The 23,803-nt window shown below is 43.3% G+C and overlaps 1 protein-coding gene across 4 annotated transcripts in view; it reads left to right on the top strand.

Annotated features, from left to right (window-relative positions):
- braf (B-Raf proto-oncogene, serine/threonine kinase) overlaps positions 1 to 23,803 on the top strand; it is a 130,504-nt gene that overhangs the window by 5,182 nt on the left and 101,519 nt on the right. For all 4 annotated transcript variants that reach the window (XM_080190608.1, XM_080190605.1, XM_080190609.1 and 1 more), the window contains exons 2-3: positions 4,277 to 4,378; positions 14,363 to 14,620. In XM_080190608.1, coding sequence (XP_080046734.1) covers positions 4,277 to 4,378; positions 14,363 to 14,620 — 360 coding nt within the window. The remainder of the gene's footprint in view (positions 1 to 4,276; positions 4,379 to 14,362; positions 14,621 to 23,803) is intronic.

Below are 23,803 nucleotides of genomic sequence, written 5' to 3'. Positions count from 1 at the left end.
GAGATCTGTGGATAGGTTTATGGACGAAATGGGATTGGTTTAGATTAGTGGGTTAGTGTTGTTTTTTTTTAAAAGCTGGTCGGCGCAACATCGTGGGCCGAAGGGCCTGTTCTGCGCTGTAATGTTCTATGTTCTATGTTCTATAGGAGGCATGGTTAGTAAGTTTTCATCGTGTCACCAATCTTGGTGTCCTCTGGACAGTGAAGAAAGTTATCTCGGATTGCAACGAGATCTTGATCAACTGAGCCAGTGGGCTGACAAATGGCAGATGGAGTTTAATTTAGATAAATGCGAGGTGATGCATTTTGGTACATTGAACCAGGGCAGGACTTACTCAATTAATGGTAGGGCATTGGCGAGAGTTAAAGAACGAAGAGATCATAGAATCCCTACGGTGCAGGAAGAGGCCATTTGGCCCATCGAGTCTGCACCGACTGCAATCCCACCCAGGCCCTACCCCCATATCCCTTCGTATTTTGTCTGCTAATACCTCTAATCTACACATCCCAGGTTGCTAAGGGGCAATATTAGCATGGCCAATCAACCTAACCCACACATCTTTGGACTGTGGGAGGAAACCAGAGCACCTGAAGGAAACTCACGCAGACGTGAGGAGAATGTCCAAACTCCACACAGACAGTGATCCAAGCTGGGAATTGAACCCAGCAATCTGGAGTTGTGAAGCAGCAGTGCTAACCACTGTGCTACCGTGCCACCTTAGAGCTAAGGAAACATATTCGTAGCTCCTTGAAAGTGGAGTCACAGGTAGACAGAGTGGTGAAGAAGGCATTTAGCATGCTTAGTTTCATTGGTCACAACATTGAATACAGGAATTGGGACGTCTTGTTGAAGTTGTACAAGACATTGGTAAGGCCACACTTGGAATACTGTGTACAGTTCTGATCACCCTCCTGTAGAAGGATATTATTAAACTGGAAAGAGTGCAGAAAAGATTTCTTAGGATGCTACCGGGACTTGATGGTTTGAGTAATAAGGACAGGCTGGTTAGACGGGGACTATTTTCTCTGGAGCGTAAGCAGCTTAGGGGTGATCTTATAGATGTCTATAAAATAATGAGGGGCAGAAATCGGCTTGATAGTCAATATCTTTGCCCAAAGGTAGGGGAGTCAAGAGGGCACAGGTTTAAGGCGAGAGGGGAGAGATACAAAAGTGTCCACGGGCAATTTTTTCACACAAGTGTTGGTGTGTGTCTGGAACAAGCTGCCAGAGGCAGTAGTAGAACAGGTACAATTTTATCTTTTAAAAAGCATTTAGACAATTACATGGGTAAGATAGAGGGATATGGGCCAAATGCGAGCAATTGGGACTAGCTCCGGAGTTTAAAGAAAGGGCAGCATGCACAAGTTGGGTCGAAGGACCTGTTTCAATGCTGTAAACCTCTATGATCCATGACACCCCGGTCCAATGCCGGCATCTCCTCATCATCTCTAAGAACGGTATGCTTTGTATAGTGTGCAAGAAACAATACTTTCACTGTATAATACCAATACATGTAACAATAAATTAAATCAGTTGTAGTATTAGTAAAGATAGGTTTGTTGCTGTGTAATACTGGGGCACAGTATTGATGTGTCCAGGTCTGTAGCAGTACGAAACTGGAATACAGATCTGTTTCATGGGTATAGATCTGTCACTGTGTAATACTGTTGTAAGTTACTGATTTGTCAGTGTATAACACTATTACTGTACTGGTGGAAACAGGTCTTGGCAGTGTACACCCTGGGGTAAATTTTGGTGAGGATAGGTCTGTCACTGCACAATATTCAGTGTAATGTTATGTTGGGTATTGTTGCCTGTCTCTCCAACAATGGTTCACTGTTATGATGGATAAGTGATCTGTCATTTACTATCATTCAGATACTGGTCAATGTTGTGTTTGTGGTGTGTTATACTATTGGATAGAAATCTTTCTAGGTATAATACTGGCATAGAAATATTTTGCATTTGGGCATGGAATGTGACATTGTCCATCCTTAATTCCTGTAGAGAGAGTGGTGCTGTTGCTGTCCATGTGAAGCTGCTGCTGAACTGCCACATGGAGCCATTGACTTTTGTGGTGTAGGTACATATACAATGCTCTTAGGGAGCGCCAGAATTTTGACCAACCAGAAGGAATGATATTTCCAATTCAGGATGGCATGCGGCTTGAAGAGGAAATTGAAAGTGATTTGTTTCCATAAGCCAGTGCCGTGACATTCAAAGCAATAGGGTTCATTAGTTTTGAATGTGCTGTCAAAGAAGCCTTGGTGGATCCCTCTGGTGCATCCTATAGATGGTACATGTTGCTGCCATTGTGCGTCAGTGAGGGATGGAATGAATATTAAAACGGTGAAGGTAGTGGAGTAAAAGCCAATCATGTCTATGCTGCTTTACCCGGGATACTCGGAATCCAAAATGGAGCGGCACTGTGGTTAGCACTGCTGCCTCGCAGTGCCAGGGACCCAGGTTCAATTTCTGGCTTGGGTCGCTGTCAGTGTGGAGTTTACATGTTCTCCCTGTATCTGTGTGGGTACCCTCCGGGTGCTCCAGTTTCCTCCCACAATCCAAAGATGTGCAGGTTAGGTGAATTGCCGATGCTAGCTTCTCCCTAGGTGTACCCGAACAGGTGCTGGGGTGGAGCAACTAGGGGATTTTCATAGTAACTTCATTGCAGTGTGAATGTAGGCCTACTTGTGACTAATAAATAAATAAACTTTAAATAAAACTAGTGTTGAGTTGCATGAGTGATCCTGTGCTGCACTTATCCAGGCAAGACCCAAACCTCAGTACAGCTTGGTCCAAATATGGCAAAAAAAGCTAAATACCAGGCATGAGGTAGCGGTACTTGAGGGGGGAAAAGTCTCAGTATTATGGAAATAGAGTAGGCAGTGGGACTTACTGGATTGTTTACGTAGAGTAGGGATAGACTTGATGGGCTGACTGTCTTCCTCCTCATGCTGTAATGACTATGATTCTGAGACTACCTATCCTTGATCATCAAGACATTAATTTACTGAGTGTGGCATTAACGAGTATCGTTTCAACAACACTCAAGGAGCTCAACACCATCTGGCAACCTACTTGATTGGCACCTTATCTGCATGTTCAACATTCATTTCCTTCACCATTGATGCACAATGGCAGCAGTATGTACCATCTACAAGGTTCACTGCAGCAACTCACCAAGGCTTTCTCAACAGTGCCTTCCAAATCTCTGATTCCCCAAGAAGGACAAGGGCAGAAATATAGGAACATCATCGTCTGCAGTTTCCTCTAAGTTTCTTACCATCCTGATTGGAATTAAATTGCTGTTCCTTCACTGTTGCCGGGACAACATCCTGGAACTCCCTCCCGACCAATAGTGGATGTTCTACATTACTGTTCTAGACTACAGTGGGGTTGAACATCTGTACATCAGTGATAGTAGGATTCCAGGGGATGTTTTAGATTGAGGTTTAAATACCATAATGCCGATTGCTGATTTATGCAGATACAAGTAAATGCAACCGACAAGGCATGCATGATACTTTCCAGGCTGCTGCATTGCATGCACACTTTAGCATCAATATTGATAGAGAGGTGGAGAGGTTTAGGAACGAAATTCCAGAGCCTTGAGACCAGGCAGCTGAAGGCACATGCTAATGGTGGAGTTGTCAAGAAGCCAGAATTAGAAGACTGCAGATCCCGGAGGAAGAAGTTACGGACACCAAGCATATATTTTGCAAACTGTGAGTGCCAATGAGAGGTGATAGAAACATAGAAACCCTACAGCACAAAAAGAGGTCATTTAATCCTTCAAGTCTGCACCGACCACAATCCCACCCAGGCCTACCCCTATATATTTACCCACTAATCCCTCTAACCTATGGATTTCAAGACGCTAAGGGCAATTTTTCGCGTGGCCTATCAACCTAACCCGCAAATCTTTGGACTGTGAGAGGAAACTGGAATACCCAGAGGAAACCAGGCAAACATGAGGAGAATGTGCAACTCCACACAGACAGTGACTCAAGCCGGGAATTGAACCCAGGTCCCTGGAGCTGTGAAGCAGCAATGCTAACCACTCTGCTATCAGGTGATGTTGGTGCAAAGGGTTGGAACTATTGCAAAGGAAATGGTCGCAGGCTGAAGCTTGCATCCCCAAATGTTGACTGAGCTGCAACAAATAAAACTGTGTCGGTCCAAGGTACATTCCTCCCCACCACCGCTTCCTCACTTGATCCTTTCTGGACCCCATCTTGCTTTAACTTAAAGTGCTTTTATTTTCTACAACCAGGTCTGGAACATCAAGCAGATGATCAAACTAACACAGGAGCATATTGAAGCCCTGCTGGACAAGTTTGGTGGGGACCATAATCCACCCTCTATCTATCTGGAGGTGAGTGCAGACAATTATTAAATATGCTGTGGCATTGGCTGTATCTAGTTGATAAATGAACCATTTATGCAAAATGGAGAGCAAGTTGGGAAACATGAGGTCAGACTCTCATTTAGAATGATGGGACAAAGTTGACATTGCAGTTTATAATAGTAAATATGGATGCATAAGCACAACCAAAGTTGTGAAGGCAAGAAATCAGGTTTGCACTGAATAAATGAAATTTTAGTATATTGATATATTCAAATAGTGTGGTAGTAAATTAATACACTGATTCTGTTACTGGTCTAATAATTCAGAGGCCTAAACTAATGATTAGGAAACATTAATTCAATCTCATCATCATGGATTCAGTTAATTAAATAAGATCTGGAATAAAAAAAACAGTTTCTATACAACTACTGGATTCTTGTAAGAACCCAACTGATTCACTAATATCCTTTTAGCAAATTACATCTTCCATCCTTATCTTGTTTGGCTGGCATGTAACTCCTGACCCACAGCAGTATGTGTGGCTTTGTAACTGCCCCCTGAAGTGCCCTAGAAGTTGTATCAAACCAATGAGAAACAATAAGGCTAAAAGTAGACAGACAACTAGGCAATGATAGGGGCAAACCCCAAGTCGACCCTGAAAAGTCCTCCTCACTGGCTTCTGGGAACTTGTCTAAATTTAGTCCTTCCACATGAGTCAGGTCACAACGCAATGTGTTCGTACTCACAGAATCATATCTTTAAGTCAATGACAGCGCCTGCCTTCCATTCTCTGGATATGCCTTGTTCCACTGGCAGAACAGACCCAGCAGGGGTGATAGCTCAGTGTCATGACATTCACCTGGAACTGGTCAGGTACAAAATGACTCAGTGCAGATGGAAGTTCCCCTACCTGTTCCATAATATTCACGCATTGCCAAGGTGGACCCTGTGCACCCTGGACATACTCTCTCTTCCACCTTCTTCCATATGAAAAAAGATACAAAACTCAGTGGACACATAACAACCGACTCAAGAACAGCTTCTTCCCTCCTTCCATGAGACTTTTGAGTAGACCTACCTTGTATTAAGTTGATCTTTCTCTACATCCTAGCTATGGCTGTAATGTACATTCTGCACCCTCTCCTTTCCTTACCTATGAACGGTATGCTTTGTCTGTAGTATACAAGAAACAGTACTTTTCACTGTGTACCAATACATGTGACAATAATTGATCCGATCAAAGCATTAGTACTCTGCTCTAGACTTCATTACAGCATTGGCCAAAACATAGACAAAGGAGCTGAACTACAGAAGTGGACCCTGGTAAAATTGAAGTGAGTGGGAATGAAGGAAAACCCATCAGTGGTTACAGTCATACATGGCATAAAGGAAGATGGTTGTGATTATTAGATGGCAATTATCTCTGCTCCTGCAATTGTATTGGGAAGGCTGAAGCCAATGTTTTTTCCATTCCTTAGCTACCAACTGCATCCCTCCCCCGGCAACATCACTTTGTCATCTCGGTGTCACTTTTGATCTTCATATTTGAACCACGCTAAAACAGCTACTCCCATCTCTAAAACATTGCTCAACTGTGCCCATCCGCTGCTGGAGCCCTCGTTCATGCCTCTGTTAATGCTAAATTCTGCTATTCCAAAACACACCTGGCTTGGGTTCCACCTTGAACCCTCCGTAAACTTAAAATGATCTGAAACTCTGCTGTCCTTTTCTTAACTTGCATCAATTTAGTATAAAAGGGTACAAATTGAAAGGGGTGTAGGAGCAGAGGGACCTGGATGTATAAATGTATGTCATTGAAGATGACAGGGTATGTTGAGAGCGTGGTTAATGAAACATACAGTATCCTAAGTTTTTCCAACAGGGAATAGATTACAAAAGCAAGGAAGTTATGTTAGACATGCACTGGGTTGCACCAGTTCAACCTTAGATGGATGATGCACTTGCACCACAAGTATATTCATTGTATATGAAGAGTATTCAGTTCTGAACACCACAGCTCAGGAAGGGTATGTCAGCCTTGGAACTAAAGCAGTGCAGAGTCACCAGAATATTACTGGTTCTTGAATGGGTGAAATGATGAGAGCAGGTTACATAGACTAGACTCATTGCCTTCTGCATGTTGGATTAAGGGATGATCTGAATGAGCTATTTAAGATTATCAATAAGAAGTCTCTCAACACCAGGTTAAAGTCCAACAGGTTAATTTGGTATCACAAGCTTCTGGAGCACTGCTGCTCCACCAGGTGAGTAGGGAGTAGGGTTCACAAACAGGGCATTTATAGACAAAATCTCAATTGCAAGATAATGGTTGGAATGTGAGTCTTTGCAGTTAATCAAGTCTTTACAGGTACAGATAATGCAAGTGGAGAGAGTTTTAATCACAGTTAAAAGAAGTGTGAATTATTTAAAGCCAGGTCAGTTAGTAGGATGGGGATGACACATAGTGTGATATAAACCCAAGATCATGGTTGAGGTTGCCCTCGTGTGCGGAATTTGGTGATCGGTTTCTGCTCGGCAATTCTGCGTGGTGTGCCTTGAAGGCTGTCTTGGTAAACGGTCACCTGAAGATCGGAGGCTGAATGCTCTTGATTGCTGAAATGTTCCCCAACAGGAAGGGAATGCTCCTGCCTGGTATTGTCGAGCAGTATCCATTCATCCGTTGTCGTAGTGTCAGCATGGTCTCGCCAAAGTACCATGCCTCAGGACATTCTTTCCTGCAACGTGTGAGTTAGACAATGTTGGCCAAGTCGCATGTGTATGTACCATGTACCTGGTGCATGGTGTTCTCATGTGAGATGATGGCATCCATGTTGATGATCTGGCATGCCTTGCAGAGGGTGTGTGGTATCGTGGTCATTGTTCTCCTGAAGACTAGGTAGTTTGCTGTGAACAGTGGTCTGTTTGAGGTTGTGTGGTTTTTTGGAAGGTAAGTAGCAGGAGTGTGGGGATGGCCTTGGTGAGATGCTCGTTTTCATCAATGACATGTTGAAGGCTCCAAAGAAGATGTCCTAGTTTTTCCACTCTGGAGAAGTACTGGATGATGAAGGGTTCTCTGTAGGTTGTGTCCTGTGTTTGCCTTCTGAGGAGGTCCGTGTGGTTTTTGCTGTGGCGAGTTGGAACTGTCAGTTGATGAATTGAGCGCCATATCTTGTTCTTATGAGGGCATCTTTCAGCGTCTGTGGATGTTTGTTGTGTTTCTCCTCATTTGAGCAGATCCTGTGTACACTGAGGGCTTGTCCATAGGGGATGGCTTCTTTAACATGTTTAGAGCCGAAGCTGAGGAAGTGGAACATTGTGTGGTTATCTGCAAGCTTGTGGTACTGTGAAGTGCTGAGGTGACCATCCTTAATGGAGATGCATGTGTTCAAGAATGGACAATCCAAGAATAGAACCACGACACCATGCAAACCTGCCTCAGCAACCTCTGCAAGACATGCTGGATCATCGACACAGATACCATCACCACCAGGTACACGGTACATACACTTGCAACTCTGCCAATGTTGTCTATCTGTTACGCTGCAAGAAAAGAAGGCCCGAGGCATGGTACGTTAGCAAAACCATGCAGACAGTACGACAACGGATGAACAGACACTGTTTAACAATCACCAGGCAGGAGTATTCTCTCCCTGTCGGGGAACACTTCAGCAGTCAAGCGCATTAAGCTTCCGATCTTCAGGTAAGCGTTCTCTAAGGCGGCCTTCAAGACACATGACAATGCAGAAACAGGCAAGTTCCGCATGCATGAGGATGGCCTCAACCGGGATCTTGGGTTCATGTGACACGACATGTAATCCTCACCATTTGGCATGGGCAAAATCCTACTAACTATCCTGGCTTGAGGCAATTTGAACCTCTTTAACCTGTGATTAAATCTCTCTCCACTCGCATTGTAAAGAATTACCTGTACCTCCACATTACCAGTAAAGGATCGCATTCCAACTGTTATCTTGCATTTGAGTCTTTGTCTATATATGTGCCCTATTTGTGAACCCAACTCTCCACTCACCTGATGAAGGAGCAGCTCTCTGAAAGCTCGTGATACCAAATAAACCTGTTGGACTTTAACCTGGTGTTGTGAGACCTCTTACTGTGCCCACCCCAGTCCAACAATGACATCTCCGCATTAAGATTATCAAAGGAGATGGATGATGGATAGATGGAAAATCATTTTATCTGGTAGTAGAATGCTACAAGAGCAGTCAGTGGCTGGGAATTTGGCAGAGAATAACTTACCTCCTGACTCCCCAAAGGTTGTCCACCAGCTGCAAGGCATAAGTTAGGAGTGTGATGGAATACTCTTCACTTGCCTGGATGAGTGCAGCTCCAACAACTGTTAAGAAGGTAAACACCATCCAAGACAAAGTGGTTGTCACTCATTCACCACCTTAAACATTAATTCCACCACCGCCAACCCCCCCGCCCCACCTCAATCACTGACACAGTGGCAGCAGTGTGTACCATCTAAAAGTTGCACCACAATAGCTCATCAAGACACCTTTGACAACACTTTTCAAATTCTGACCTTTGCCACCTTGAAGGACAGGGGCAGCAATTGCATGGGAGCACAACCACTGGGAGTTCCCCTCCAAGGCTTTTAGCACCCTGCTTTGGAACTATATTGTTGTGCCTTCACTGTCGCTGGGTCAAAATCCTGGAACTCCTTTCCTAACAGCACTGAGGGTGTACCTATATCACATGAACTGCAGCAGTTGAAGAAGGTAGCTCATCACCATCTTCTTGAAAACAACTACAGATGGATAATGCCCATATCCTGTGAAAGAATTTACAAAAAAGGAACCTAACTTAACAGGTTAGTGCTAGGCTGTTCAACGGGTGAGGCCAGGAAGCTTTTTTTCATACCAAGTGTCATCGTCACTTGAAAATGTCAGAAATGATATTGATAACTTTTAATGGCAGAGCAGACTCGAGGGACTTGATGGCCTACTGTGTTTAGTGCTTCTCCAGCCTTTGCTGAGAAGGGATGGAAAACAGGTCATAGTGCAAACTCCCACCACTTGCTGACAAAGGGTGAAGGCCATCCAGTTGTGACAGCATTGATATCTGTTGCTTGCAGTAGATGCTAATCCATGGTTTTGCTTTGAGTGTTCATTGTATCCACGCTATCTGCAGCTGGTAGAGGAGGAGAAGCTCTTTCTTTGTCCTGATGTTTTCTTCCACTGGTGGTATGAACACTTGCACTGTGCACCTCCAGATTCTTCCATATCCATCCTGCCTTCCATGAGTCTCATATATATTCTTAGCTGCTCAGTTCCTGCCCACAGTTTGACAGGTGCTAAAAGGCTCTACACATCAAAAACCCTATGACTATGATAGACTAATGGGACTGATGGTGGACAAGTCCCCAGGACCGGATGGAATGCATCCCAGGGTCCTGAAGGAAATGGCAGAGGTGATAGTAGATGCCTTAGTGATTATTTACCAAACTTCGCTGGATTCCGGGGAAGTGCCGGAAGCTTGGAAAATGGCTAATGTTACGCCGCTGTTTAAAAAAGGTAGCAGGCAAAAGGCAGGGAATTATAGGCCGGTTAGTTTAACATCTGTAGTTGGAAAAATGCTTGAATCTGTCATCAAAGAAGAAATAGTGAGGCACCTAGAAAAGAATGGTTTGATAGAGCAGATGCAGCATGGATTCGTTAAGGGGAAGTCGTGTTTGACGAATTTATTGGATTTCTATGAGGATGTGACTAGTGCGGTAGACAGAGGGGAACCAGTGGATGTGTGTTTCTTGATTTTCAAAAGGCGTTTGATAAGGTGCCGCACAAAAGGTTGCTTCAGAAGGTTAGGGGGCATGGAGTTGGGGGTAAGGTGTTTAGCGTGGATAGAGGATTGGTTGTTTAATAGGAGGCAGAGAGTTGGTATCAATGGGTGCTATTCTGATTGACGGTTGACTAGTGGAGTGCCACAGGGATCGGTGCTGGGGCCTCAGCTATTTACCATTTATATAGATGATCTGGAAGAGGGGGCTGAGTGTAGGGTAACGAAATTTGCTGATGACACGAAGATGAGTGGAAAAGCAAATTGCGTGGAGGGTGTGGAAAGTCTGCAGAGGGATCTGGATAGGCTGAGCGAGTGGGCGAGGACCTGGCAGATGGAGTACAGTGTTAGCAAGTGTGAGGTTATCCACTTTGGCAGAAATAATAGTAGGAGGGATTACTATTTAAAGGGCAAAGCTGCAGCATGCTACGGTGCAGAGGGACCTGGGGGTCCTTGTGCATGAGTCGCAAATACCCAGTCTGCAGGTGCAGCAGGTGATCAGGAAGGTGAATGGAATGCTGGCCTTTATAGCGAGGGAGATAGAATATAAAAGCAGGGAGGTCTTGCTGCAACTGTACAGGGCGCTGGTGAGGCCGCAGCTGGAGTACTGTGTGCAGTTTTGGTTGCCGCATTTGCGCAAGGGTATTTTGGCCTTGGAGGGAGTGCAGAGGAGGTTCACTAGGCTGATACCGGAGATGAGGGGGTTGGACTATGAAGAGAGACTAAATAGTCTGGGTCTGTACTCATTGGAGTTTAGAAGGATGAGGGGGGATCTTATAGAGACGTATAAGATAGTGAAAGGGATGGATAGGGTAGAGGTAGAGAGATTCTTCCCACTCAGAAAGGACAGCAGGACTAGAGGGCATAGCCTCAAGAAAAGGGGGGGGGGGCGGCGGCAGTTTAGAACGGAGTTGAGGAGGAACTTCTTCACTCAAAGGGTGGTGAATCTCTGGAATTCTCTGCCCGTTGAAGTGGTGGAGGCTACCTCGCTAAAGATATTTAAGTCACGGGTAGATAGGTTTTTGACAGACAAGGGAATTAAGGGTTATGGGGAGAAAGCGGGAAAGTGGAACTGATCCACTTCAGATCAGCCATGATCTTATTGAATGCGGGGCAGGCTCTAAGGGCTAGATGGCCTACTCCTGTTCCTATTTCTTATGTTCTTATGACTTTGTTCCTCCAGTTGCTGTCAAACCTGAATATTTTCTGCTTTTATTTCTCACTTGTAAACAGGTGCTTTTGAAGTGAATTTGCTGCATTCATCTGAATACCATTGAATGTCTTTTATTCTGAACAGTTGAACTTTTCCGTGTATGTAAAAAAAAAAAGGGCTTATTTTTACTGGGAAATTGAACACTTTCTATTTCAGACATCCAATGTTGTTATTGACCAGTTCCAGGTCAGGTACAAAATGACTTAGTGCAGATGAAAGTTCCCCTACCTTTTCCCCATAATATTCACCCATTGCCAAGGTGGGTGAAATTATATCAATTTTTTTTCATTTAATCTATCAATTGGGTACTGGATTGAGACTGTGCAGGATTCCTATTGGTCAACAGACAATTAATTAGTTTATATAGCAACATTAAGTGCTAATTATGTTGAATCATAAAGACATACAGCACAGGAGGAGGCCATTCAGTCAATTGTACCTGTGCTGGCACTTTGAAAGAACAATTTTGCTTTGTTCTATTCTCCTGCTTTCCGCTTTTCGTCCATAGGTTCCTCATGTCAAGTGTCTGTCCAATTCCCTCTTACATTATGGAATCAGCTTCCACAACTTTTAGCAGTTAGAGCATTCATGCTCCTGACAAATCTCCATCTGCCTATTTTACATGGGTTTGTGGAGGATTTTCTGTCAATCGAAGTCTGACACATGCATACCAAACAAACAGAAAATGTGAAAAATTTCAGCAAATCTGATGGTATCTGTGGAGAGAGAATAGGGCCAATGTTTTGAGTCTGGATGACCCTTCATCAGAGCTAAGAGCAAACAAAATCTGTTGAGATTTATACTGTGAGGGTGGGGGGGGCTCTGTAATTGGACAGAGGAAATATGAATGATGATGAAGAAGGCTGAGAAAAGTCTTTTCATTGAGAACTGTCGGCATGACATTGACCGTCTTAGTTTCTCTGCTCCTCTCAACCACCCTAACTTGTCTCCTTTAACTTGCTGCACTTGTTCTCTCAGGTCCAACCGTCAAGGGTGGTGCTGTTGTTGTCTGGTGTATGGACCTCTACAGCAGAGGCTGATCACCAACTATTAGGCGCTTCCTCCTACTTTCCCCTGGACCACGACCTTGCCACCGAACATCAATACCTTCACCCCATTTCCATTTATTTTTTATTTCATTTTTTCATCTCATTCATCCATTTTTCCACTTCTCCATTCTCGTTCTCCATCTTGTCCCAAAACCACCCCAGCCCCACCTTCAGGACAACTGCCACATTCCTCAGGCAGTCTGTACCTCTATTCTGCCATTCACACATTCTGATATTCTGAGCACTTAATGGGCACTTTTAGCACCTTTTTTCAGCCTTCGGCATCACCATTTATATTTTCTTTGTCCAATTACACCCCCTCCCCCACTTAGTATAAATCTTGTCCGATTTCCTTCGTTCTTAGCTCTGATAAAGGGTCATCCACTCTGAAAACATTAGCTCAATTTTCTCTCCACAGACGCTGTGAGATTTGCTGAGACTATACTCCACCTGAGTACAAATGAAACATGGGTTGTACTCTATTGGAACACGATTGTGCCTGAATGACCCAGAGTCAATTGGAATGAAAATCAGGCAGGCCCCTGAATCACTATTGTCCATTCCACAACGTTATCCAAAATCAAAGTTATCTTTACTTTTTTGAAATATATGAAATCATCCTACAAAGAATGCCATCAGTCTGGAAGGGGAGATAGAGATTCAAAGGTGAGAGTGGGCTGGATGTTATTCTTTGCGTTTCATTTATGTTTCATGGTATTTATAATTCAGTGATCTGTAGATCTGATTTTAAAAATGTTTTGAAGCTTTTTTTTAACCTAGGTTCCTCCGTGCATTTCACCCCTGTCCCATAGGCTCTGACTTCTTCGGCTACCTGCAAATGTTGGTGGAAAGTTTGCCCAAGAACTGTCTCTGACAATCTTAAGCTAAAATCTTTACTTTTTACACACTCGTGTACCTCCCTCACCCTCACAGCCCAGAGGCTGTGGAAGAACTTGTAGCAGCCCCAAACTGCTGTGATATCAGAGATTTAGTAATCAACTGTGACATTAGAGAGTGCACACATATTGCAATTGTCTTTGCTTCACAATCTGAGAAGTTTACTGCAAGGGTCTTTGGCTGTGTGGAGACACCGGAGAAGCTGGGATTGTTCTCCTCAGAGCCGAGAAAGTCATGGTGAGAGTTAATAGCAATGTTTAGTGGTTTGAATAAGTGCAAATTTGTTTCCACTAACATCAGAATCAGAGACCACAGATGTTAATAGGCCAATGCACCAGAGGGGAAATATGAAAATGTTTGTTTTATTCAGAGAGTAGTTATGATCTGCATTACAAACCTGAACGGGTGATGAAAGGTGTAATAACTTTGATAACAGAATTGGTTGAGTGATTGAAGGGGAAACATTTACAGGGCTATGTATAGGGAATAAGGAGGTGACTAATAGAATAACTCATCCAAAGGCACAATGTTCTGAATGATCTGCTGTGCTGCATGACTCTATAGTTGTTAACTATCTCCCTGGTTAAGTGGTACTAACCCTGTGTGAGAAAAGGCAAGTGGTTGAGGCGTGGAATGCCACACTGCCAAGACAGGTTCAGTCCAGGCATTCGAGAGGGCATTAAATGATTATATGAATAAAAACAATGTGCAGGGATACAGGGAAATGACAGAGGGATGGCACTAAATCATCATGCTCATTTACAGAGACGGTGCCAACATGATGGGCCAAATGGTCTCTTTCTGCCATAATAATTCTGTGATTTAGAACAATTTGCATAGGTTTAACGTAATGGTTTAAGGCCTTAAAATAATACTTAACAAACAATATATGATAGTATATTCTTAAACTTGCATGCCGTCAACTGAAGTTTAATTGAACGTGTGCTCAAATGATTTATTTCTGAACCTATTAATAAAGATGGATGTGTGAACATGCCAAAAGTGCCTCACTCTTTAATTGCTAAGTAGCTTGCACTCTGAATTTTTTTCTAGGCATATGAAGAGTACACAAGCAAGCTGGATGCACTGCAACAGCGAGAACAGCAATTGTTGGAGTCCATGGGGAATGATACGGAGTTCCCAAACACTAATCCCATCCTGACAGAACTGATGGAGCCCTGCACCCATCTTTCTGTCACTCCGAACTCTTCAAATCTGTTACAGAACCCAAGTGACAGTTCGAGAGCCAACCCCAAATCGCCTCAGAAACCCATTGTTCGCGTCTTCCTGCCCAACAAACAGAGAACTGTGGTGAGTAAAAACAGTGAAGACAGTGACATGAGATTCTGAGGACCAGCTGCAGGCCAACAAGTGGTCCTAAGTTCATGAAGACTGGAAAATAATAAGGTAATTTGTATTGTGGACCTTTGTGGACATAATACAAATATATTTCCTTAACATCTACCAGCAACTACTGTAATTCCTAATCACAGGAACCTCTTGCTTAAAGGTTGTTTATTAATTTTCCTAAGTTAGCCTTATCAATAGAAGCATAGAGTACATGAGAATAATATGAGAGTACATGAGTATATGGTGAACTTGTTCAGCCTCAGCTGAAGTATTGCTTCAAGTTCTGGAAACTAAAGGATGTGAAAGCATTGGAGAGATTGCGGAAAAGATTCATGGGTACGGTTCCAGAAATAAGGAACATAAGTTTTAATAGAACATAGAACACTACAGCACAAACAGGCCCTTCGGCCCACGAGTTGCGCCGACCACATCAACACCTACCAATCTATAGACCTATCTATAACCCCCAATCCCATAAAATCCCATATACTCATCCAGAAGTCTTTTAAAAGACCCCAGCGAATTCGCCTCCACCACCACTGACGGCAGCCAATTCCATTCACTCACCACCCTCTGAGTGAAATACTTACCCCTAACATCACTTCTGTACTTTCCTCCCCGCACCTTAAATCTGTGTCCTTTCGTAGCGACCATTTCAACCCGGGGAAATAGCCTCTGAGAATCCACCCTATCTATTCCTCTCAACATTTTATAAACTTCTATCAGGTCGCCTCTCAACCTTCGTCTCTCCAGGGAAAAGAGACCCAGCTCCCTCAACCTAACTTCATAAGGCATGCCTCCCAGTCCAGGCAACATCCTTGTAAATCTCCTCTGTACCCTTTCAATAGCTTCAACGTCTTTCCTATAGTGAGGCAACCAGAACTGCGCACAGTACTCCAAATGAGGCCTGACAAGGGTCTTATAAAGTTGCAGCATTACCTCCCGACTCCTAAACTCAATCCCTCGATTAATGAAGGCCAGTACACCATACGCCTTCTTGACCACCTCTTCCACCTGCGAGGCCGACTTAAGAGTCCTGTGGACCCGGACCCCAAGATCCTTCTGCTCTTCAACACTACTAAGACTCCTGCCCTTGATAGTGTACTCGTTCATCCCGTTGGTTCTGCCAAAATGGACGACTACGCATTTATCCGCGTTGAAGTCCATCTGCCACTTCTCCGCCCAGTCCTGCATCCTATTTATGTCCTGCTGCAACTTTTGACATCCTTCCAGACCATCCACAACACCACCGACCTTCGTGTCATCAGCGAAGATAAGTTTGAGAAGTTAGGGCTGCTTTCCTTGGAGAAAAGAAGGCTGAGAGGAGATTTGGTGGAGAAATTCAACATTATGATGTATCTGGACAGAACAGATAGGAAGAAACTGTTCTCACTTGTGAAAGGATTGAGAATGGTGGCACAGTGGTTAACACTGCCGCTTCATAGTACCAGAGACCCAGGTTTGATTTCAGCTTTGGGTGACTGGCTGTGTGGAGTTTGCACACTCTCCCCTTGTCTGCATGGGTTTCCTCCCAAAGATGTGCAGGTTAGGTGGATTGCATGGTAAATACGTTAATGTCCCAAGGTGTGTAGGTTACAGGGATTAGAGGGGTAAATAAGTGGGGCTACGGAAATGGGGCCCAAGTAAAATGCTGTGTTGGGGAGTAGGTGCAAACTTTATGGACCGAATGGTCTCTTTCTATACTGTAGGGATTCTGTGAAAACAAGGACACAGATTTGAAGTAACTGGTAAAAGAAGCAAAAGCAATATGAGAATTTTCGTACAATTGTTGCTTAAGGTCTGGAGTGCACTGACTGGCAGAGGCAGATTCGTTCAAGCATTCAAAAGGGAATTAGACTGTTATGGGGAACGGACAGGAGAATGGCACTAAGTGAATTGCTCGTTTAGAGAGTTCACAAAGAGCTGAATGGCTGTCTCCTACGCTCTAACGGTCCTGTGATTTTGTAAAGTTCATTTCACACGATCATGTATCTGGCATGTTCTGTCACATGCACTCCCTAATCATGTACACCATTAAATGGGTCCCCTACTCCAGTACCTGGTGCACCACATTAAATGTGATTGCTGCCATGTACCTCCCATAGGTTCAGTTTGCTGATCTATTGCCAACAGAGTTTTCCATCCCCTTCCTGATGAAAAATGGTTTAAAAAAATTTCAAAACTGATTTTGGATCTTGAGTCATAGTTTTGTTCATGAGTACTTTATTTCACTTACACTTTGAGCACACTGCATATGTTTGTGTTTAAGCCTCAAGGCAACTGCCTGGTGGGTTGGCTTGTCTTATGTACAGGTCACCTTTTGGGGATTCCCTCTAAACAAAATAATACTGCCAAAGATTGTGAAAGGACCCCTTCTGTCTCCGTATCTGACTTGCCTCAGTGTTGTGTATTTAAATGGAAACAGCACTTCTGGCTCTTGCTGCTAGGGCACAGCCCAGCAGTATTGCTGCAGAGTGAGAAGATTCACTACACTGGAGCTATTGAGATGGAATTGGAGGATTGGAAGGAGCAGAGTATCCAGCATAGTTAATGGCCAACAAGATGAGCAAGGAGTAGATGTGCACAAGGGTAAGAATGTTGGTGGATTGTGGTTTACATTCTCCATCCTAATTAAATACTGATAATAGGCCTGGAGCCTTCCACTTCCAATCTGCAAGTGCAGGTGCTGTTAAGATTACAGGAATTCATTGCTGCAATAAGACTGCTAATGTTATTAAAATGACATTTCACAGAATCACAATGGAGGCTATTCAGCCCATTGTGCGTGCACCAGCCCTACAAAGGTGTATGATGACTCAGTGCTGTTTGCTGACTTTTCCCATAACCTTTCACATTGTTTCTGTTCAAGTAATCATCTAATGTCCTCTTGAACGCTTTGATTGAACCTGCATCCACCACAATTTCAGATCGTTCATTCGAGACCTGCTATCACAGTTGCTTCTTTTGCAAATTACTTCAAATCTGTGCCCGCTCATTCTTAATTTTTTTGAGCGGGAAGTTTCTCCCTATCTGTTCTTCCAGCTCCCTCATGATTTTGAAAATTTCTATCAAATCTCCTCTCGAATGCCTTCTCTCTAAGGAGAACAGCTCCAACCTCTCCAATCTACCCTCATAATTGAAATTTCTCATCCTTGGCATTCTCTCCGATACATTCACATCCTTCCTATAATACGGCACCAGAATTGTGTACGCTACTCCAGCTGAGGTTAAACTAGTCCTTGTATAAGTTCATCATGACCTCTTTGGTCTTGTACTCTATGTCCCTGTCATTAAAACCCAGAATACTATGTGCTTTACTAACTGCTACCTTCAATGATCTGTGCACATACACACCCAGATCACCCTGTGCATGCATCCCCGTAAAAATTGCATCCCTTGTTTTATATTAAATGCCTATTTTCTTCCTACCAACATGCATCACCCACACTTCTCTGCATTCAATTTCATCTACCACTTCTCTGCCCACTCTCCCAAACTTGCTGTGTTTTTGAAGTTCTACACTGCCCTCCTTACAGTTTACAATACTTACAAGTTTTGTGCTTTCTACAAACTTTAAAATTGTCCCCTACACACCAAGATCTAGATATTAATATGTATCAGGAAATACAAGGTCCCAATATCAACCCTTGAGGAACTCCACTATAAACCTTCGTCCAGCCTGAAAAATACACATTGACCATTACTCTCTGATTTCTATTACTCAGCCAACTTTGTATCGACGTTGTATCTCTTTTATTCTATGAGCTATAACTTCTCTCACAATCAGTTGTGTGGCAGAGTATCAAATGACTATTGAAAGCCCATGTTCACCACACCAACAGCATCGACATACTCTGTTACCTTCTCCAAAAAACACCAAGTTAATTAAACACGAATTCCTGTTTAGAAATCCATGCTGACTCTTCCAATCAACCCACATTTTTCTGTGTGACTACTGATTCAATCCCAAACAATTGTTTCTAGAAGCTTCCCCACTAAAGTTAAACTGGTCTATTATTGCTGGGCTTATCCTTACAAACTTTTTTTGAATAAAAGCATATTGTCTGCAATTGTCCAGTCCTCTGGCACCACCCTGTGGGATGGCATAGTGGTTAGCACTGCTGCCTCACAGTGCCAAAGAACAAAACAGCCCGGGAAACAGGCCCTTCGGCCCAACGTGCTCTCACCGCCATTTTAACATTACCAGTCCTCCCTCCACCCATGACCCTTATCTATGCTTATGGCATTCCACATTGAGGGAAGACTAATTTAGGGACAATTTGTTACACCAATCAGCCTAATAGCACATCTTTGGGGTGTGGGAGGAAACCGGAGCACTGGGAGAAAACCCACGCAAGCACGGGGAGAATGCGCAAACTCCCACAGACACTGGCCCAAATCCATGTATCTGAACAGCAAACAGTGATAGTCACTGAGCTGTCGTGTTGCCCAGCATCTGGTCCAGTTTAAGCACACACTAACGACGTGAAGTACTAGGCTACTCTCGAAACAACCAAGAGCAGTCCTCGTACGACCCATCGTATGTATGCTCCTTGTTGAACAACGAGGCGGACCGAAGCACCTGTGGATTAAAAGAGAAAAACATCAGGATCATCCACATCCTTCTACATTCCCAGGGATGTCCCAAGGCTCCTAAACCTTATTTAAAACAGTCTCCTATATCCTTCCATCTCCATCCCGCTCATGTGCCTGTCTAAGTAACTCTTAAACAACTCCAGCGTGCCTGCCTCCACCACCTTGCTTTGGCAGAGCATTCCATACCCCCACTACCCTCTGTGTGAAAAATCTCCCTCTAACATCCAAATTATACCCCCTCCCCCTCCAGCTCGTGGCCCCTCGTACATTCCCGACTTGGGTCACTGTCTGTGTGGATCTGCACATTCTCCCTGTGTCTGCATGGATTTCCTCCAGGTGCTCCAGTTTCCTCTCACTAACTGGAAGTGTGCTGGTTAAGTGCATTGGCCATGCTAAATTCTCCCTTTTGAGTACCTGAAAAGGCACTGGAGTGTGTCGACTAGGGGATTTTCACAGTAACTTCATTGCAGTGTTAATGTAAGTCTACTTGTGACAATTTAAATAAAATTTGAACTTGGTAAAGTATTAATTTAATACCTCAGTCATGCCCCTGCCTCCCTTTTTGGTCCATAATCAGCCCTACTCCTTTTAGCACCTTTTTACTCTTTATATATGGAACATAGAACACTACAGCACAAACAGGCCCTTCGGCCCACAAGTTGTGCCGATCATATCCCTACCTAGCAGGCGTGTCTATAACGCTCAATCCCATTAAATCCCATGTAATCATCCAGAAGTCTCTTGAAAGACCCCAACGAGTTCGCCTCCACCACCACCGATGGCAGCCGATTCCACTCACTCACCACCTTCTGAGTGAAACTCAGGAAGTCTACAGAAGACTTTGGGATTCACCTTTATGTCGGCTGTCAATCTTTTCTCATAATTTCTCTTCTCTAATATACTTTTTTTTAACCTCCCCTATGAACGTTCTGTGTTCCCCATGGTTCTCAATTTTCTACCTGACAGCTGTCATAAGCACACTTTTTCTTCTTTATCTTAATTTCTATCTTCGTTTGCATCCAGTGAGCTCTGGATTTGTTTCCTCTATCTTTTTGCTTGCCCTACCTTGATGTGCCCAACCATCTTTTTGATGGTTCATTGTTCAACTTACCATGTTTCCTGCAAACATCTCGTTCCAGTCTAATGGACCCAGCTCCATTCTTGCCCCTTTTGAAGTCCGCTCTTCCCCAGTTTTCCTCACACCGCAAGACCACAAGAATATTGAGCTGTAATTTGAATCCCTGCCTTTTTAATCAAGTTGATTCACCTTCTTTCATTTCCTGCATTAACCTCTTGGCATTTGTCTTTTCATCCTTTTTATCATCTTGCTCCATAATGCTTTCTAACAGAGAGGCTTCTTAAAACCTACCTATTTGAATCAACTTTTGGCCATCTTTCCTCATACATTCTAACGTGGTCCAGCTTCAAATATTGTTTCTGTTCCTGTGAAGTGGATTGAGACCCTTAGCTACATTAAAAGCACTATATAGATACATGTTGTTTTTGACCATCCACTGACTGGAAGAGGGAGAGAATACTTGTGTGCTTGAATTTACTTATTCCAACCAGAAGTGTGTCCAACCTTATTTACCTAATGTTTTGAACTTTGCCTTTTATTAATTGTACCCTTGCTATATAACTGCGATCCTCAGCACACAAGATTTAGAAAAACACAAGATTTGCCGTAGTAAATGTCTGTAATGGTTGAAAATTAGTTATTCAGCATAATTTCTGGCTTTTAGTCCATAATTACAAATCTTCAAATACACATGTAAGTACTTTGCTTTAATGCAATGATGGTTTCTGCCTTTACCATTTTTTCAGTCAGGTGAGTTCTGGAGCCCCACAATCTCCAAGTGAAAAAATTATCCTCAATTACCCTTTAATCTTTTGTTCTGATTACTTTATATTTGCACGCTCTGGTTATTAATCTTCCCACTGAAGAAAACACCTTTGTGGATCTGTGGACTCTACGTACTCAATATCCTCCAGTTTATTGTGCAGTTCTTGCCTTGTTAAGTGCATTACCTCGCACTTCTCTGGATTGAAAACTTGGGATTAATTTCAAAGAGTTCAGTGCCATGATGTGGGATGGGCAGGCCACAATTTCAAATTTTATAAATGATATGAAACTTGGAAGCATTGTGAACTGCGCAGAGGGTAACATGAAACTTCAGACAAACTTGGGCGGGTTGGTGGAATAGGCAGGGAACTGTAAAGTAATTTTGATAGGAAGAATGAGGAATGGGATAGTGGGATCCAAACTTTGAGAGATCTTTCAGTTCAGTGTCATGATATGGGATGGCCATGGACAAATGAACATCACACACAATGATGTGGGAGATGTTGGTGATGGATTGCGGTGGGCACAATATGAAGTTTCACAACACCAGGTTAAAGTCCAACAGGTTTATTTGTTATCACCAGCTTTCGGAGCACTGCTCCTTTATCAGGTGAGCGGAGTTCACGAAAAGGGCATGAATAGACAAAGACTCAATTGCAAGATAATGGTTGGAATGTGAGCCTTTACAAGTAATCAAGTCTTTACAGGTACGGACAGTGCGAGTGGAGAGAGGGATAATGACAGGTTAAAGAGGTGTGAATTGCCTCAAACCAGGACAGTTCATAAGATTTTGCAAGCCCAGGCCAAATGGTGGGGATTACACGTAGTGTGATGTGACCCCAAGATCCCAGTTGAGGCTGTCCTCGTGTGTGGGGAACTTGGCTACCATTAGACACGATGGCAAAAACACAATAATAATGCAATTCTCACAGAATCATGGAATTGTTACAGTGCAGAAGGAGGCCATTTGGCCCATCATGTCTGCATTGGTTTTCCAAATGGACAATTCTCTTAGAAGAAATAGAGAGATGTTATAAAATATAGGGCACATTCTAAAGAGGGTGCATGAGAAGAGGGACATGGGTATATATGTGCTTATAGAGTCATGGGGTACAGATGAGGCCCGTGAGCCTGTCAAATCTGACAAAACTACACTTAAATCTACACTAATCCCATTTTCCAGCACTTGGCCCTTAGCCTTGAATGTTATGACATTTCAAGTGCTCATCCATGTACTTTTTATAGGTTGTGAGGTTTCAAACCTCTATCACTCTCCAGGCAGTGCATTCCAGACTCTCATCACCCTCTTGGTGAAAGTTTTTCCTCAAATCACCTCTAATTCACCATAAAAATTATGCCGTCTCATTATTGACCATTCAAGGAAGGGGAACAGCTGTTTTCTATCCACTCTGTTCACTACTCTTAACTTTCAATCAGGGCCCCCCTCAGCCTTCTCTGCTCTGGGGGAAAAAAATCCCAGGCAACGTCCTGGTGAATCTCCTCTGTACCCACTCCCGTGCAATTAGATACTTCCTTTAGTGAGGTGACCAGAACTGCACTCAGTAATTAGACCACAGCTGGAATAAAGTTTTGTACAGCTTCAATATAAGCTCTTATAACCTATGTCACAGCTGATAAAGGCAAGCGTCATGAATGCCTTCTTAACTACCCTCTTAACCTATCCTGTCACGGTCAGGGATCTGTGGACAAGCATTCCAGGTCTCTCAGTTCTTCTGAGCTTCCTAATGTCCTGCCATTCATTAAATACTCCCTTGTCTTGTTACTCCTTCCAAAGTGCATCACTTGCGCTTTTCAGAGTTAAATTCCACCCATCACTAATCTACTTAAGTCATTAAAGGTTGAGGCATGGTTGATAAAGGTGTGCAAGATTCTGGACTTTATTAATGGGGCACAGACTAAAAGTGGAATGTTGAATCTATAGGATGCTAGTTCGGCCTTGGATAGAGCTTTGTGTCCAGTCCTGGGCGGTGCACTTTAGGAAAGGTGTGAAGGTGTTGAAGAGAAAGTTTAGAACAAATTTATGAGAATGGTTCCAGGGATGAGAAATTTCAATTATGAAGATAGGAATCAGGACAGGGTAGATGGGAAGAAACTGATCCCACTCATGAAAGGATCAAAAATGATAAGGTACAGATTCAAAATAATTAGTTAAAGAACCAAAGGAGACATGAGAAACTTAGTGAGTGACTAAGGTCTGAAATGCTCTGTGTGTGTGGTGGAAGCAGCTTCAAAAGGAAATTAGACTATTATCTGAAAAGGAAGAAAGTCCATGTTTGTGGAGAGAAGATGGAAGAGTGGCACTGAGAGAATTGCTGATTTGGGAGCTAGTATAGACACGATGGTCATTATGACATCCTTCTGGTTTGTAACAATCTTGTCATTCTGTGAGATTGGCATTATTGTTTTTTCAATTCTATCTGATGTTCATTAGTCAAAAGCCATCCCACATTATGGTTTTGAACTCTGAGCCCCAAGATTTAGATTCCATTCTTTACTCGGAGGGTAGTAAGGACATGGAATGCCCTGCCTGCAGCAGTTGTGGATTTGCCAACTATAAGGGCGTTCAAATGGTCAGTGCATAGGCATATGGATAAAATTGGAATAGATTAGGTTAGAGGGTCATTAGATTCGTTCCACTTGTCGGCGCAACATCGAGGGCCGAAGGGCCTGTACTGTGCTGTAAT

Source organism: Carcharhinus amblyrhynchos, chromosome 6 (genome assembly GCF_965287045.1).
Source record: "Carcharhinus amblyrhynchos chromosome 6, sCarAmb.v2.hapA, whole genome shotgun sequence".
NCBI lineage: Eukaryota > Metazoa > Chordata > Chondrichthyes > Carcharhiniformes > Carcharhinidae > Carcharhinus > Carcharhinus amblyrhynchos.
The sequence above is the reverse complement of the archived record's forward strand: the minus strand, read 5'-3'. Positions and strand labels throughout refer to the sequence as shown.